The sequence below is a fragment of the Rosa rugosa genome, chromosome 1 (assembly GCF_958449725.1).
Source record: "Rosa rugosa chromosome 1, drRosRugo1.1, whole genome shotgun sequence".
Classification (NCBI taxonomy): Eukaryota; Viridiplantae; Streptophyta; class Magnoliopsida; order Rosales; family Rosaceae; genus Rosa; species Rosa rugosa.
In genome coordinates this window covers 16,615,457-16,632,440 of record NC_084820.1, presented here as the reverse complement: position 1 = coordinate 16,632,440, position 16,984 = coordinate 16,615,457, and the positions used below count along the sequence as shown (strand labels likewise).

Below are 16,984 nucleotides of genomic sequence, written 5' to 3'. Positions count from 1 at the left end.
TGAGGTTGTACTGCTGAGGCAGGTGTTGGACTTGAACAAGGCTGATCTTGTGTTGATGCAGGGAGGACAGGTGTGGCTAGGTGCTATGCAGAATGGATTGTGGGACTTGAAGTTTTATTCCTAGAAGGGTGTCTAAGGATAACTTGCACAGGATGAGCAGATGATGAAGTAAATGAAGTAGGCTCAGATGATGAACTAAGAAACTGATGAGGAAAGGAGGACTCATCAAACACAATGTGTCGAGAAATGATGAACTTGGAATTGGAAGGATTAAAACAAATAAAACCCTTATACCCTGGTGCATACCCCAAAAAGATGCACTTGACAGTTTTGACTTGCAGCTTGTTTGAATTGTAAGGCTTGATTAAGGGAAAACAAGCACATCCAAAGACTTTCAATGACTCCAGAGAAGGTGGTTTTGAGTGTAGCATCTCAAAGGGAGAAGACATAGAGAGAGTGGGAGTAGGCATTCTGTTTATAAGAAATACTGCAATTGCACAAGCATGGAACCAGAATTTTGGAGGGAGAAAAGACTGATGAAGCAAAGTAAGTGCAGTTTCTACAATATGTCTGTTTTTCCTTTCTGTAAGTCCATTTTGTTGTGGTGTGTATGGACATGATTTTTGATGGACAATCAGTAGCATAACGATCTTTAAATGTAGTCCATACCTCCAAAGCAGAATTACAACCTACAACATGAGATAGAGCCTCAGGAGAGAGAGTTGCAGTGAGCAAAGATACCAGATTCCAATCTTGCTCGAGCTAATCTTGATAGTCCTCAGATGGAGTTGAGGTAAGAGATCCGTCATCGGATATGATATATTGTGATGGACAAGACATAGTACCATCCACAAACTTGAGAAGGCCATGACCACGAAGCAAAGAATACAGCTGAAAATGCCATGTGGGATAGTTGTTATCATCGAGCTTGACCAAGACGATGCTTGAGAGATTAGCAAGAAGAGTCACAGCAGTAGCCACCATTGTTGCTTAAGAGAAACAAACTGGAATCTTGATAAGATTTGAAGAAGAAAGAATTGAGGGATCGAAAAAGAAAGGATGGAGAGATCGAAGAAGAAATTGTTTGAAGCTGAAATGAAAGTTTAATCCACATGTGGCCGCCAACATCGAGCCCATGCGTCGCATCAATACCATCGACGGCGGTGCCCCGATCACCAACATGTCTCATAGGGCAAGAAAGCGCTATGCACGCGCTAACCACCCCAAAGAAATTTGCAATATCCGCTATAAGAGATCCGCTAAGCTCCCAAAGTCTGGTTGGGAACCCATTACCTTGTCGGAGGAAGAAGAGCGCGGAGTACATCTACCCCACGACGATCCATTCTTGATTGACGCCATGCTCGATAAATGGTCTGTGGGAAGGGTCCTCGTTGACAGCGGATCTGCTGTTAATGTCATCTTCAATGGCTGTTACAACCAACTCCAGTGGAATAGAAAATTACTCCAGGATCACGAGCCCTTGCTCAGTTTCTCGGGTGACGTCACGCAGCCGCTAGGTTCTGACTACATGTGCCTAGTCATCGGCGCTAGCCCATGCACAGCGGAGATACATACGGAATTCATCGTCGTCGACTGCTGCAGTTCGTATAATACCATCATCGGTCGACCGGCGCTCAACAAGCTAAAGTGCATCATAGCCGGATACATGCTTCTCATGAAGTTCCCTACATCCAACGGGACAAGTAAGGGGACCAACAACAGTCGTCGACAGCCCTGATCAGGCACGTTGACCCCGCCACTCAGGTATCAAAGATTGGGCTCGTTACCCAGCACCCTCTGCTCAGCGCACATCCCCCTCATCAAACAATACGCCGGCCAAATGGAGGTCTATCTCAGCCGGGGAGTGGGGGACTCCCTGGGGGCCTAGCAGGGGCCCACCCGAAAGGGTATAAAGCGTTTGCTTAGAACAAATCTATGGTTGACAACGCACTGACACTAATTATGCTTGTGCAAGACTAGCAGAAGTAACGCTTTAAAACCGCTAGGCAACTCCCCAACCAAGATTGACCTCATTGACTAGGGACTTGGGGGACTTGTACTTACATAGGCATTTGCCAAGCATAATTAGCTATAATGAGCCACGCTCAAGGTACCGCCAGCGGTACCAACAATCACCAACGGTGTGACCTACGGAAACACAGCCAAGCAAGCTATCACCTGAGCCCCGGCTCACACCCAGGTCACCGCTAACGCGCCGCGTCAAGATAGCCTGGTTGAAGCATCAGAAGCCAAGAACTGAAGCATATTAGTCCCACATCGAAAAGAAGGAAGAGATCAGTCTCTTCCCCACCTATAAAAGGTCCACTCCTCTCTCCTCATTAATGACACATTTACTACTTATCTACTGTTATTCTGTCAACACAAATACATTGACTAACTTAAGCATCGGAGAAGAGAAGACCGCCCAACGCGGTCTCCCTCTGACGCCCTTTGTATTTCACTTGACAGGTAGCAACAACTCTGAGAACATCGCAAGTAGCGGTCCGCCCATCGGACTAGCGTTAACCGAGATTTGGGCTACTGCTCAATCTTAAACATTAACAATAAGATATTAGAATGTCTTCATTGGTATTCTCTATTTATTTGTTAAATTTGTTGAAAATCGAATTGGTGCACTATAGACGGATGTGATTACCGTTAGAGGGAGGACACGCAAAAGCACTTTGGTTAGAGCAGCTACCTTCTACTAGGTTTTCGTACTTGGTTAAGTAAATATTAATGTGTAATTTGGACCAAGATTGACTAATTTTACAAATTAAAAGGGTGTGTTATTAAAAACTTTTCAATCATACTGGATACATTTAGGTCTCGTTTGGTTCGCGGAATGGAAAGGTTGGGAAAGGAAAGTTGATCATTTTATGTGTTTGGCACACCCAAGGGAGGGAACAACTTTCCTGCATGAAAAGAAAATAGGGGGAAAATGGATCCTCCCACACCCCATGAGATTCATTTTCCCTCATACTTTCCCTACATTAATACTAATTACTTATTCTAAAGATTATTTTAATGGTAGTTATTACCAAATTATCTAATAAACTTTTGAATATTAAATTGTTTATGTTTTGATAATAAGGATATTATTGAAAAATTGATGTTACCTACTTTCCTATTCATGCACAAACCAAACATCGGAAAGGAAAATAAAATGCATTTTCCGATTACTTTCCTAGTGTTTCCAAACATTGGTAGGGAACCTAATGTGAAATTTACTTTCTCATGCTCATGGGAAAGACCAAGGAACCAGTTTCCTTTTCGGCAACCAAACGAGGCCTTAATATCACTCAAAACTACAAGGAAAAAGATAATTTCATACTGTGGGCTGATTCATTGTACTATGAATCGGACCATCGGAGAACTCCTAAACTTAACTAGTGTATACAACATTTCTTTCCTTAAAAAAACTTTTAGGAATGTAAAAAGAGCACCGTATGTAAATTTTTATCCTCCATTCGTTGAATGATCTTGGATTCTCATCCATCAAAATTAGGACAAGTGGTGTAAATTTAAATCTCTAAAAAGCAAAAAGATGTCCATTTGAAAAAAGAGAGAAAAAAAAAAGAAAAAGAAGGAGATGATTATATGCAACGAATGTATGCAATGCTTTTCTTTTATCAACAAAATTCATATATTTGAAAAAGTTTCTTTTCACCCAAAAAAAGAAAAAAATGTATGAGAAATAGTTTCTAATTTTTGACTCATGTAACCCTTAATTCCTTTTTTACTGTTGCAAGCTACTGTAAAGCAATGAATGTGATGAGTTTGGTTTGGAGGCCAAGTGCATAATTGGGCATAATAAGTGCAAAAAACATATCTCTTCCTAAAAAAAACTGATGAGAGGGATGAATGTAAAAAGAGCTCCATATATATGTACATTTTTCTCCTCCATTCATTGAATGATTTTGGATTCTCATAATTAATTTAGAAAAGTACAAGTGTTTTAAATTTAAATCTCTATAAAGCAAAAAGATCTCCATTTGAAAAAAACAGAGAGAGAGAGAAAGATGATTATATGCTATATAATGCTTTTCTCAATAGTAATCTTTTGTCAACAAAAATCATATATTAAAAAAAAAGAAATAGTTTCTTTTCACCGAAAGAAGAAGAAATAGTTTCTAATTTTTGACTCCAATTCCTTCTTTAAATGTTGCAAACTATTGTAAAGCAATAATGTGAGGAGTTAGTTTCAAGGCCGAGTGCATGATTAGTACTCCGTATTAATTTAGGGGAGTGAAATTTGCACCCCCAATATTACAATCTGCACCCCCTTCTTAATTTTTTAATATTTTCTGATGCTCTCTTATATTTGTTTCCCATATTACCCTTCTTCTCCAACCATTTTTCTTCAGTCTCTCTCTCTCTCTCGTTGTCATCGAATCCCAAATCATTTTCAATACCATCAAAACGGTGAAACTCGCCGTCCCAGGGACGAGAGCCGTAAGAAGCGACGGCGACGAACTCGCCGAGAGAGGAACGGCCGGACTGTAATCGACGGACCCGGGTGGAGTCAATCGAGTGGTTTTCTTTTCGTTCTGTAAGCGAAATCATCATCGAGTGTTGCTCCGTCGGCGAAAGACAACAACCTCGAGTAATGCCTACAAAATTCAGCATCCTATTGTTACGAAATGGCTCATTCGAATCGTATAGAATCAGTAAGTTCATAACAACTATTCAATTCTCAATTTCCAGAAACCTCAGAACATCAAACAAAGCCTCAATTTCTTAGCCTAGTGTGTAATTTGCACTGTAAAACAATTTCTGAGATTGCAACTTTGATAAATTACACTTGCAAAATAGAGACACCAGAAGAAAACCTAAGAATCTGAGCAGCAATGGTGAGATTACCAGAGGGTTGGGGAGAGAGAGTGGTGAGGAGCTTCCGCCATTGGAGACGAGCGCGTGGAGCTTCGGCGAGGGGCGCGTCGGGAGCGAGGAGTCGTTCGGAGAAGATGAAGATTGGAGATTTGAGGACTCTGGAGAGCCTGCGAGTGTTGGAGAGCACTTGCATGGCTTCGGGAGGACCGAGTCGGAGGCCGGTTTTGGGGTCCGAGTCGACTCGGCGAGTTCTGTGGTTTTGGGAGACAGAGAGAGCTAAAGCCCCGGTCGGCTTTTCAAGAGCTGTTCGTGAGCTGAGATGAGGTAGAGCTTGCCATCCTTGATGATGGGTCAGTCGTGGAGGAGGCTTCCGGGCACTGAATGCAGCAGTTGGGGATTTGGGATTCGATGACAACGAGAGAGAGAGAGAGAGACTGAAGAAAATGGTTGAAGAAGAAGGGTAATATGGGAAACAAATATAAGAGGGCATCAGAAAATATTAAAAAATTAAGAAGGGGGTGCAGATTGTAATATTGGGGGTGCAAATTTCACTCCCCTTAATTTATTGTCTGTATTTGTATTGAGTTATTTCGTATGTAGTGTTAAATATTAAGCAACATTAACATGACTAAAAAAACATTAACCTAGTTTAAATTTAGCTAATTTTGGTAAATGATTAAGCATTTCTGTCCTTATTTTACTAGGCTGTATGTAATGATTTTTACGTTCGTGTCTAATGTTCGGTTTGACCCGATTCTTGACATTATTCGAAATCCAATTATTCTACATCACAGATGTTCATGAACTTCATGTATTACTTAGCTGGACCCTTGGAATTGGGCCAATCCAATTATGGTCTTTGTTCAACACTTATGGAAAAAAGCCCAGATACAGTGCTATCCAGACAAGCAAAGCAGTTTTCTGGTCCTCCCTCACACCCCAATTTTGAATTTTAAAAGGTCCCGCTCCCCCTCTAGTCCCATTTCTCTCTCTCTCTCTCTCTAAACCCAGAGAGGCCGCAGAGCCGTTTCATACAACTCACTCTGACTCGCTCAAATCGCTTCAGCAATCAGCAATCCACTCTCTTCGTCTTTATAAATCACTCAAATCTCAGATTCTCACACACACAGCAATTCCGAAAATGGCGACGAATATCGGCATGATGGACGGCGCGTACTTCGTCGGCAGATCTGAGATCTTGGCCTGGATCAACTCCACTCTCCAACTCCATCTCAACAAAGTCGAAGAGGTTTGCTTTCCCCCAAATTCAAACCCTAACCCTAACCCTAACCTTTTCAATTTTCCGTAATTCTATTTCAGTCGTTAATAGCTCCGATCTGTGTGTTTCAGGCGTGTTCCGGCGCGGTCCACTGCCAGCTCATGGACGCGGCTCATCCGGGGATGGTTCCGATGCACAAGGTCAATTTTGACGCCAAGAGCGAGTATGAGATGATCCAGAACTATAAGGTTCTTCAAGATGTCTTCAACAAACTCAAAATTACCAAGGTCCGTTTTCAATTTCGTTTCTTGTATCTTTTGAATTTCAATTAGGAGGTTTTTTGGATCTGAAATGTTTCTTGAATTTCCGGTATATGTGTTTACTTTATTTTGGTTGTTGTTTTGTCTGTTTGGGATTTCTAGCATATTGAGGTGAACAAGCTTGTGAAAGGAAGGCCGCTCGACAATTTGGAGTTCATGCAATGGATGAAGCGCTACTGTGATTCTATCAATGGCTGCACCAGGTACGTTTTAGCCCTAATTTCTGTTCTTGTTTTCAAATTTCCTTTCATTTGTTTACTGTTTTTTTTTTTTCCATGCTTATTTCTCACTACTGCTATCCGTGCGCTTAAACTACATCAATCACGTTTTAAATGTGGTCCTGTTCGGCATTTTGGTATGAATTGAATTATCAAGTGTTTGTAATTTTCTTGTTAACTGAATTTCTGTGCTGATTTCGGATCACTGTTATCTGTGCGGTTAAAGGACATCAATCACATGTATACTGTATTCCTGTCTGGCATTTCTATATGATTTGAACTACCAAGTTTATGTCTTTGTCTTAGGGTGCTGAGTGTGATTAAATCACTTTGGCTTCTATATTGGAATGCATAATCCCAGAACTGGTGAAGCTTCATTTTGGTTTAATTTTCTGTTTTTGTTGGAATCAAAATCTTGAATTTAGTTTCCGTAATTATTCTCCCTCCTTTGCCTTATGCAACACATTGCTTTTGATTGGTAGTAATTTTCAGATTCATTAACTCATTTGTTCTTAGCATAGCTTCATAAGGTTTAATATTAGTCATGTATCCAATTGTCTTTCTAAGGGAAATATGAGCTTTCAAATGGATGCTGTACATTTATAATAGATAAAATGATTGTGCTGTAGTCTAAACTTTTCACTATAAGCAGAATTTTCTTAGATCCTGCATTTTGTTTTGGTGATGGATCTATGGTTGCTGCCTATTTCAGCAAAAACTCTTTATTCTATGGATGCATTTCATGTATAATAAGTCTTCTACATACAATTTAGAATGCATGAAATACTTGTGCTGCAGTTTGCACTTTATTATTAATTATAAGAAGAGTTCCTTAGTTGCTTTCTATTTCTTTTCTTTTTCTGTTTTGGTTAAGGTAGCTATCTATTTCAACAAATAATTCTTCGTTCTTTTGGATGGAGTCTACGTATAATATGGAATGTCGTTTGTGTAATATGCTCCTATTGTTTCTGTAAGCTACAATGCTCTGGAGAGGAGAGAAGCTTGCAAGGGCGGTAAAGAAGTAAGCAAGAGAGCTGCCCAATCACAATCATCCGCTAAGGGTACAGCAACTTCCCAAAGAGCTCATTCCTCTCACAATGCTAGAAGAAATGATGTACCCCATTCTGGGAATCAATCAGTAAAGGCCTCAAGACCTTCTTCTAGTGGAGGCCCTGCCCCACCTGCATATGATGAAAAGGTACTTTCAAATTTAGTAAGTGAGGGTTGAGAAAAGTATCTATCAAATATTTTGGGTAGTTTAGTCTTATTGACTGTTACTAATTTATATGTAGATCACGGAGTTGAAGCTATCAGTGGATAGCCTAGAGAAGGAGAGAGATTTCTACTTTGCAAAGCTCAGAGATATTGAGATACTATGCCAGACTCCTGAAATTGAACACCTATCTGTAATTTGTTTTCCTCTCCTTGTGCAAAGACAACTCCTAAAAGCTGTCACTTCATGACAGTATTAACATTTAACTTTTTGTACAGGTTGTTGCTGCTATACAGAAGATTTTATATGCTACAGATGATGATGCGACAGTGGTGGCACAAGTGCAAGCCATGTTGTCTGCCCCCTCAAAGGAAGCAGAGCCCTCGAGCCCCATTGCTGAGCCATTGAGTCCCATTGCTGAGGCTTCAGATGAGAAAGCAAGTTCGGAGACCCAGAAGAGGAAAACCATAAACAACTTTGATGTCGATGCTGCCGCCATGGCAACATTATCTCCAAGGCAAAGGGTCTCTGATGCTTCTGATGTCCATTGTAGTGGGTCACCTCTGATGACTTGCTGATCTGCTACTTGTTTGGAGGATGTAATCTCTCGGTTTCATCTTTAGAGAACACAGATTTCCATTGAACTTCTTCTTCCCCATATATGTCAAAATGGTCAGGTAATGCTTAACATGTCAAAATGTAGTACAAGTAATGGTATGGACGTGAGATATTAATCCTGTGTTGTATTAAGAACATCTCCAGTCTCTAGCTTTTATGTTGTGAAAGTTAGAAGATGTAAGAATGAAATGTCATCATTTCTGTTACAGGAATGTTAGTCCCAGTTTTTTAGCCGTTAATCTTATATGGTAGAAACTCAGATGAGGCCCTTTGGATCAGCAGGTTATCTCCAGTTTTATAATAGAGTTGCATTTTGTTTTTTGGTTCCTTGTTTTGGTTTTATTCATGTCACATTAAGCCAATACCTTTTGGTTATTGTGTTGAGTAAATACCTCTTCCACCCTTGATAGAAAATATGGAGGTAGAGGATGAGTTTCAGATCCCCAGAAACTAGCAAGTATAAAGGTTTCTATGAGTCATTAAGAGACCATGGAGTTACAGGAAGAGAGTTAAGAGACCATGGAGAAACAGAAGAAGTCCTCCAAACTCCTGTTTTCGGTGTCTTACGCCCAAAGGGCCCAGAACTGAAGTCCGACCATAAGGGAAAGGATACTTTTAGCTGCTTGGTTTCCATTTGCTTCTCTCTATGTCCAAGACAGAGATGCTCTCTGTTGTTCCACACTTCTACAGTCCATCTCAAACATGTGAGTTTCACAAGAGCATGCAGTGTGGTTCCTTGTTTTGGGATGAGAGTTTTCGTGTCTATTTAGAAATTTCTTTACCAAGAAACTGAAGAGCTTTTGATGACTTTCACTTGGCAAGAGTTTTTTTTTTTTTTCAGTAGCCGGGTTTAGGTTTATGCCGTTTCATGTCTGCTCGGATTGGTCTTTAGTGTATGTAATGCTTTGCGAGCTGTAGCCGTAACTTTTTCTAGTGCCATATATCATGCATCATGATGATTTCCTAATACCTGTTTGGTGTCTAGGACATATAAGCTCATTAGATTTACAGTTCACAGGAAGAAATGGAACCTAAATTTCAAGTTTGGTTTGAAAATTACTTATATCTAATAAAAGAAAAAAAAAATTGGGTCCGAAGATCTAATAGGGTAGCTAGTGGATATATGGCCATTGACAATTTGAGCATGATCCCAAAGAAAGGTCCACCTCCTTCGGCTAAACAACCGTCTTCGAAGACTTGGTAAATAACACCACAACTAATGAGAGAGATATAATAAATACTTCATTTACCCAAAAACAAGCTGAGTAAGTTAATTTTTTACAATCATCTTCAAAATGAATGCACAAGCCATCAAGGTACAATTCGAAATCTTCTCTCTTTTTGGTTGTTTTGCAATGACACGGACTTTGTCGTTCTTCATCTTCTAAATCACACTTGTGTTCGAGTACATTTAGGAAATCAAGGCAAGGAATGAAGAAGCAAATGGTAAAGAGACAAAGGTGAACACAGTAGATAATCGGTCATCGGCGGGGCAAGGCCAAGAACAGAGGAATGTGCAGGTGGTTCACCAGTCACATCCCTCGCCGATTACAAATACGAGCGGGGGAGTTCTGACCGGTGCTGCCGCAGCTGTGGCATCCACTCTTCGGTCTGCCAAGGAGGCCATTTCAAAAATTGATTAGCACTTTTTTTTTTTTTTTTCATTTATCAATTCATATGTACAAGTAAATATTATTTTGTAAATCTTTGATTTGTCATCCGCACTATTAACTGCAATGTTGTAAAATGGATGTATAATGTTATTGCTCGGATATTCTTATGTTACTCCGAAAGTCCGAATTAACCTTCTTTAGGTGAAACCGCTATCAAAGCTTAATCCTTTTGCAGGTGGGATTGTAATATGCAAGTCTTGCGACGCCTATTTTTTTTTTGTATGTGTTCAATAACATGGAAAACATGATTACAAATGCCACCTATGACATAGTATTATTGACTTGTGGTACTTTCAGATATACACAGATATGAAGAAAGTGCTCAGGGTGCATTAAGTTGTTTGCTACCCAAGAAAATGGTATCTCCAGTTTCGGTTCAATACCTTGTATACGAACCAGCTTGATTTTAGGCTCGTCATCATCGCGACCTACTGTCAATGATTCAGTATTGCCCAACGATTTGTCCACAAAATAGTCCGGCAGAAGGCTTTTCACTGCATCATATAAAGTGAAGCATCTACCTTCTCCTTGTATCTCGACAGGCCGGTTTATGTAAGAAACTTTGTCCCAACTATCAATCGGTGGTGCATCTTCTAAGTCATCAAAGTCGTCACTGACATTCCAAACGTATAACCGAACTGGAACTCGGCCTTGCTTCACCTGCCCAGAAACATCAATTTCCCCAACTGCTCCAAGCTTAAGTTTAGAAGATACCCGTTGGTAGGCTTCGAAATTACCATGTAAAACAGAGCGCCAGAGGTCCACCTGATCAGGTTGAGACATGTTCATCACATTCTTGCAGTTTCCATTTATTATATATGCTGCCTCTTTCAATGAGTTGATAAAGCTCCACTTTATGCTGTCTTCACCTTCACAAGGGATCAATATGTTTCCTGGATATCCTCTAAAATGCACCGTTAAATTCCAAGGTCTCTCTGCTTCTGCACATAAAAGATCAAAAAGAACTCCTGTTGGTATATACCATTTCAAGGGCAAGCCTTTGTACTCGAACCAAATAGTGTCAACACCAGGAGGAAGTGCACTGCTGAAGTAAGGCTTTAAATGCGAGGCCAACAACGGTAGGTATCCTAGCCGAGGAGCTAAGATCAGGGCGGGTGGGGGAGAAGGAAGAGTGGTGACTTCGGATTCATAGAGATGAATCTGCAAAGGAATTGCTCCTTTCCATAAAAAGCTCTGGGCTTCCATGTCCATTCTTTTCCCTTGAGTCGAAACACTGATTAGCTTATAATAATTTCTTATGCAACACTTTTGTCAATGAGAGTTTGTTGAAAGAAGTTGTTTCAATGTAATTTTATTATTTTTTTACATTTATGCTATAAATAGCGGTGTGGCTCTTGGAACTGTATCCTAGTTGATCACGGATTGTTAAATTGTTATTCGAGAAGTAATACCTATCCTATCCTATTAAAACTTAGAGAGCACTTCTATTCGTAATTGGAGATTAGAGCTTTTTAAACCCTATAAATAGGCATGGTTCTGAAGGCTTTGGCTAGCCCCGGACACTTAATCCCGAACCAGAAGAAACTCAAGAAAGAAATTTAGGGTTTCATCACAGGTCAAACGATGCCGAATTTGAGTAAGAAGAAGTGCCAATGGAATGTCCAGCCAGCGACTAAGGAATATCGTGCCCAGTTACCATCAGACCCTAACCCTAGAAACTTGCAATACCGACCTAAACAGACACCTGTTGAGGAACTATACCGAAGATATAAGGATCCACATGAAGAGATGATCATGGCTGAGGGTATCAGTCGCCTCTGCACTGATCTCGATGTGGATCCCCAAGACATTGTCATGTTGGTTATGTCATGGCACATGAAGGCAGCCACCATGTGCGAGTTTTCAAAGCAAGAGTTCTTCAATGGACTTAAAGCCCTAAAGATTGATTCCATTGAGAAGTTCCGAAGCGCGCTACCGTCTATGAGATCTGAGCTGAAGGATAAGGACAAGTTTAAGGAGGTGTATAATTTTACTTTTGACTGGGCAAAGGAAAAGGGGCAGAAGTCTTTGCAGCTGGATACTGCAATTGGAATGTGGCAATTGCTGTTTGCCGAAATGACTCCGAAGTGGCCCTATGTTGATCAATGGTGTGAATTCTTGGAGGAGAGGCACAAGCTGGCAATACCTAAGGACACATGGAATCAACTATTGGATTTTGTAAGGAATGTGGATCCATCGCTGTCGAATTTTGATGAAGAAAGAGCTTGGCCCTGTCTTGTCGACGATTTTGTGGATTACTTGAAGGAGAAAGGCTTGGTGCAAACTACTTAGGTAGTTGTTTGATTAATAGATTCAAATCCAATCAGTAGAGTTGTTTGATTAATAGATTCAAATCCCATTAGTGATGTGAATCAATACTTTCTCCTCTCCTGCTAGTTCATGTAGAAGAAATTAATTCACATTTTTGGTGCTTTGAGTTGCAAGGCAATTTGGTATTTGAATGACCGTTTTGATTTGGGTTGGAATGTTAATGAAGTTTTCATATACTAGCTAGGTTATGCATAAGGTTTTTAGATACTCATCCTCCGATCGAATGACAAAATATTGTCATAGTATTCAATTCTACACAAATTAGCAGTACTATAGTTTCAGCGTATAAAAGCAAATTAAGGACCTAAATTTTCTGAGGACCATTTTTTTTTTTAAGAAAATGATAACTTCATTACTAAAGGCTAGAAGACACGTACATCAGATGCTGTCTCATACCTAAAATCTAAATGGCACAAGCCGCCAAGCAAAAGACAAGTACCTTCATTGTTAACACATATGCTCACTTATTGAGTCTAAATACAAGAAACCAAATTCTCACTACTAACCCCCTTTGAAAAGAAAACCTAGTCGCCTAGAGACCTCAATTGGTGTCGCCTAGAGACCTCAATTGGTGTACAACTAAGTAGACTGAGAAGAAAGTAGTAGAGAACTCAATTTCTAGTAGTAGGCAAAGGAACCAGGAAAGTCTAAAGCTTTCCTTTGCCCTTATCTCTAGGGCTTGAAACAAAAACACCCTCTGCAGGGTAGGTGAGTCTCAGAGGGGCAGCTCTCGCCTTCTTACTAGAGTGTTGGCTCTTATTCCTGCTGCCAAGCGGCCTACCCATCTTCTTCTTGAGAGTGACAAGAGGAGTATCATTATCATCTCCAATCAAACCCAAAGCATCAGCATGCAAAGTTGGGATTTTACCACCCAAAATGGTCTTGAACTTCTTTGGAGAGGGATCACAACCACCATTCCTATCCCTTTTCTTCGAAACCACTACATCTTGTTGCAGAACCTGCATGATGTCTGCAGCTTCAGTTGTACCAGAACCAGTCGCAACATCAGGGACCAAAACCGAACTCAAGTTCTGCTCCAAACCGTGCTCCGCCCCTAGAACAATGTTCTCACCATTACTAGCAGCCGGGTTCGAAACATTAGGGCGTTCAACTCGATGAATGGTTGGTTTCTTCTTCTTGGGAATAGATGAGGAAGCAGTACGGTGAAGAACCCACGCTTGTTCTGAGCCGAGAAAGAAAACGAACCTCCTGAGGTTGACGGTCCCGGAAAATTCAAAACCCTAGGTGTCGATATTGTAGTATTCGGCTCCTCACAAGGAATCCCAGCATGCGTGACTAGTCCACACTGTGAGCATCTCCCTTTCAGATGCTCAAACTGAAATTGTAGCACCCGTTCGACGCTGACATCCAAGAAAACCTTCCACTCAAGTAAGAACGGTTTGGAGATATCATGGGTAAAGAAGATCCGAATCACACCCTTCTTAAATTCCTTATTGTCATAGTCTAAGAAACCACCCAAGAGATTACCGATAAGAGTAAAATTCTCAGGTTCTTCATCCAAAGGAGGAATCCCTGAAACCCTAACCCACACACGTAGATGCTTGAATTGGGCTTCATGCAGAGGCTTTAAGCCATCATATTCTTCAAAGCACACAGGAGCTCGATCAAAGGACCAAACCCCTCCCCGGCCCGTAGTATCTTGTTACGATCACGAATCGATTCAAAAGAGAACAGGAACACATCTCCAGCCTTTTCCTGAACCTTAAAATCCTTATCCACCATCCAGGTACTGTGGAAGTGAGCCTTGAAAGCTTTGGGATCCACTGGCTTGTGGGTCAGAGGTTTGCCAGGTAGAAAAGACTGAGATGACTTACGCACCGGACCACCACCAATCTTACCCAGATCCGGGGCGCTACCACCCGCAGCGAGAGCAAGAGAAGCAGCAAAGCTTGCTGTGACAGCATCTATGGAGGCCATGGAGGGATGGAGAGGCAAGGAAGCGATAGCGAGGCTAGGGCACCATAGAGAAGAGAACTAGGTTGAGAGGAAAACCTAGGAGATTTTTGAGAAAATTTTGTTTGTTTTATTTTTTTATAGGTATAGTAAAATTTTCTGAGGACCTTGCCATCTCAAGGATGGTCAAATATTGTCATAGTATTCAATTATACACAAACTAGAAGTACTATAGTTTCAGTGTATAAATTTAAAAAGAAAATATATTAAGGTCCTTAATTTTCTGAGGACCTTGCCATCTCAATAGGATGGTTGATCAGTCGTATGACAATGACCATCACAGCCATTCCCATCTCAATCCCAACATAGCTGTAGCATGAAAATTCCTATCAAACGAGAATGCATTATACCACTATTCCACCGAAAGTAAAACCAATCTAAAGCTATTGTTCTTTATTCTTCATGATCAGAATCCAATTCTCTTTCCTTTATTCTCTTTTGCTGCCACTGTCTAAGATTTTCATTTGCTATATCACGCAAGCCAATGTATTTCTTTTTCTTCCTTAGGCTTCTCAACCTCTGAAAACATCACTTCCTAATCTCATCGATTAGCCTGATTTTCTATCCTGGTATTACAAATCTTCCTTTAACAATATGTAATGGTTTTGTTTACATATTTTTCTGGTCTCTCATATTGTGCTATTGTCTGTGGTTGAAGCAGTTGAAAAAATGGGTATGGCAATATCTAGGATGTTGAAGATGCTGTTTGCCAGGAAAGAAATGAGAATACTAATGGTGGGTCTTGATGCTGCTGGTAAAACCACCATCCTCTACAAGCTCAAACTTGGAGAGGTTGTCACTACCATACCCACAATTGGTACTATCTACTACGACTCATCCAACCCCCACTCTAGTCTTTCAATTCATTATTGTATTTTGTATTCTGCAACTTTTACCTGTGTCTCCTTTAGTCCATTTCGTTTGATTTTATGTCAACCTTAATGCTCATCAAGTTACCATCCCGATCGAATTCTCTCATATCAGTGTACTTCGCCAAATCTTTGGATTATAAGATCAAACAAAACAAATTACAATTTACTATGGGGAAAGCATGTGATCAACTTATAATATGTACAAGGTAGCTAATTGGCTTGGACAGCAAGCTCTTCGAAAAATCATATCATCAACTTGCTATTCAAATGGATGAAGAAATTCTGAATTAATTGATTTTATGAGCAGGGTTCAATGTGGAAACTGTGGAATACAAAAATGTAAGCTTCACTGTCTGGGATGTAGGAGGACAAGACAAGGTACTATATTTGATTCTTATTCTTCCAATAAGTGATATTTCATGTTTACATGTTTTAATATCCGAAACTTAACGAGAATAATTAATCTCAAGTAAACGATGTCCTAAATAGATTCGACCACTTTGGAGACACTATTTCCAGAACACTCAGGGTCTTATCTTTGTGGTGGATAGCAATGACAGAGACAGAGTTTCAGAAGCTAGAGACGAGCTCCATCGAATGCTAAGTGAGGTCTGATCATTACAGTTTCTCCTTGAAATTTCATAGTAGCAGTTTTGCTTGAATTATATATACAAGTGATCATTTTCTTGTTGCAGGATGAACTCTCCAATGCAACACTGCTTGTATTTGCCAACAAGCAAGATCTTCCAAATGCCATGAGTGTTTCTGAGATCACTGATAAGCTTGGCCTGCATTCACTCCGCCAGCGCCGCTGGTAACGATCAAACCAAACATAGTCTAACTCTTTCTCATTATCACAAATAATTTGACTTGTTATGTTGCACTTACAAATTGCTTCTGTTAAATATAGGTACATTCAGGCTGCTTGTGCCACTTCTGGGCAAGGACTTTACGAGGGTCTTGATTGGTTATCCAGCAACATCTCAAGCAAAACATGATAAGCTAAACTCCTCTGAGGCAGGAGTTTGTTATCTATTTCAGCAAATGTTGATTACAAGTTGCTGGATTAATTTCATAAATGATCATACAGGCCTAATATCTAGTCTACTAAGCTAAAATTTTCATATTTCGGTCTGTATCATCTCTTTCTAGTCATCTAAACAATATAAACAGTACAATGTAATTAGTTGCATAGATACGCGCGTGTCTGAAAGCCTTGCTTTATGGGTTATTTGTCACATATGTTGCTGCTAGCAACCCTTTTTTTTTGTCAAGTAAGCAACCCTTTCTAAACGTATGATGCTTATATCTAGCATCTAATTAAGATGTTAAAATGCAACAACTTTATTTGTAATCTTGGTGTGGCAAGCACTGCTGCTCAAGTAAATATAAACGAAAAACTAGAGATTGATCCATCCACTCTGAACGAATAAACCTTGCCTTTACATCAATTCCACTACCAGAAACATACACAATTAGATACCTGTGTCCTATGTACTAACAGTTTTTTGCAACCGAGACTTATAATCATTTTTCCATGTAGAACAATATTCCCAAGACCCCCAACCCAACATTAAGTTGTTTTGATGGTTCAACAAAAAATCGAATGTTTTTGTTTTGACCAATATATTTCTTAATTGTACATAAGATGCTAAGAGAGAGGATCTGATCTCAATCCTCCTCACTAATCTTCTTAATTGACCAGGTTGAGCC

General features: G+C 40.1%; 4 protein-coding genes across 4 annotated transcripts; 3 read left to right on the top strand and 1 right to left on the bottom strand.

The window, feature by feature from the left end:
• The first annotated feature begins 5,786 nt into the window (after positions 1 to 5,786).
• LOC133721192 (microtubule-associated protein RP/EB family member 1C) lies at positions 5,787 to 8,699 on the top strand. The gene is made up of 6 exons (XM_062147739.1): positions 5,787 to 6,082; positions 6,184 to 6,339; positions 6,475 to 6,575; positions 7,566 to 7,788; positions 7,883 to 7,996; positions 8,082 to 8,699. Exons 1-6 carry the CDS (start codon positions 5,975 to 5,977, stop codon positions 8,379 to 8,381), a joined length of 1,002 nt encoding a protein of 333 aa, XP_062003723.1. The 5' UTR covers positions 5,787 to 5,974; the 3' UTR covers positions 8,382 to 8,699.
• A 1,045-nt stretch (positions 8,700 to 9,744) lies between these two features.
• Positions 9,745 to 11,509, bottom strand: LOC133727406 (autophagy protein 5-like). Its single transcript, XM_062154992.1, has 2 exons — positions 10,478 to 11,509; positions 9,745 to 10,032 (listed from the first exon to the last, which is right to left on the bottom strand). Exons 1-2 carry the CDS (start codon positions 11,304 to 11,306, stop codon positions 9,947 to 9,949), a joined length of 915 nt encoding a protein of 304 aa, XP_062010976.1. The 5' UTR covers positions 11,307 to 11,509; the 3' UTR covers positions 9,745 to 9,946.
• A 169-nt stretch (positions 11,510 to 11,678) lies between these two features.
• On the top strand, positions 11,679 to 12,386 carry LOC133714308 (uncharacterized). Its single transcript, XM_062140430.1, has one exon. It carries the CDS (start codon positions 11,679 to 11,681, stop codon positions 12,384 to 12,386), a length of 708 nt encoding a protein of 235 aa, XP_061996414.1.
• Positions 12,387 to 14,786: 2,400 nt separating this feature from the next.
• Positions 14,787 to 16,509, top strand: LOC133721197 (ADP-ribosylation factor 1-like). The gene is made up of 6 exons (XM_062147751.1): positions 14,787 to 14,968; positions 15,061 to 15,216; positions 15,579 to 15,649; positions 15,761 to 15,880; positions 15,967 to 16,085; positions 16,182 to 16,509. Exons 2-6 carry the CDS (start codon positions 15,069 to 15,071, stop codon positions 16,267 to 16,269), a joined length of 546 nt encoding a protein of 181 aa, XP_062003735.1. The 5' UTR covers positions 14,787 to 14,968; positions 15,061 to 15,068; the 3' UTR covers positions 16,270 to 16,509.
• Positions 16,510 to 16,984: the final 475 nt, after the last annotated feature.

What these genes read in the sequence shown, in the direction of transcription:
- LOC133721192 (XM_062147739.1), top strand. Translation starts at nt 5,975, where the DNA reads ATGGCGACGAATATCGGCATGATGGACGGCGCGTACTTCGTCGGCAGA. An exon ending in ATCTCAACAAAGTCGAAGAG is followed by an intron (nt 6,083 to 6,183) that starts GTTTGCTTTCCC and finishes TGTGTGTTTCAG; the next exon opens with GCGTGTTCCGGCGCGGTCCA. An exon ending in ACAAACTCAAAATTACCAAG is followed by an intron (nt 6,340 to 6,474) that starts GTCCGTTTTCAA and finishes TGGGATTTCTAG; the next exon opens with CATATTGAGGTGAACAAGCT.
- LOC133714308 (XM_062140430.1), top strand. Translation starts at nt 11,679, where the DNA reads ATGCCGAATTTGAGTAAGAAGAAGTGCCAATGGAATGTCCAGCCAGCG.
- LOC133721197 (XM_062147751.1), top strand. Translation starts at nt 15,069, where the DNA reads ATGGGTATGGCAATATCTAGGATGTTGAAGATGCTGTTTGCCAGGAAA. An exon ending in CACTACCATACCCACAATTG is followed by an intron (nt 15,217 to 15,578) that starts GTACTATCTACT and finishes TTTTATGAGCAG; the next exon opens with GGTTCAATGTGGAAACTGTG. An exon ending in TCACTCCGCCAGCGCCGCTG is followed by an intron (nt 16,086 to 16,181) that starts GTAACGATCAAA and finishes TGTTAAATATAG; the next exon opens with GTACATTCAGGCTGCTTGTG.
- LOC133727406 (XM_062154992.1), bottom strand. Translation starts at nt 11,306, where the DNA reads ATGGACATGGAAGCCCAGAGCTTTTTATGGAAAGGAGCAATTCCTTTG. An exon ending in CAAGCTGGTTCGTATACAAG is followed by an intron (nt 10,033 to 10,477) that starts GTATTGAACCGA and finishes CCTCCTTGGCAG; the next exon opens with ACCGAAGAGTGGATGCCACA.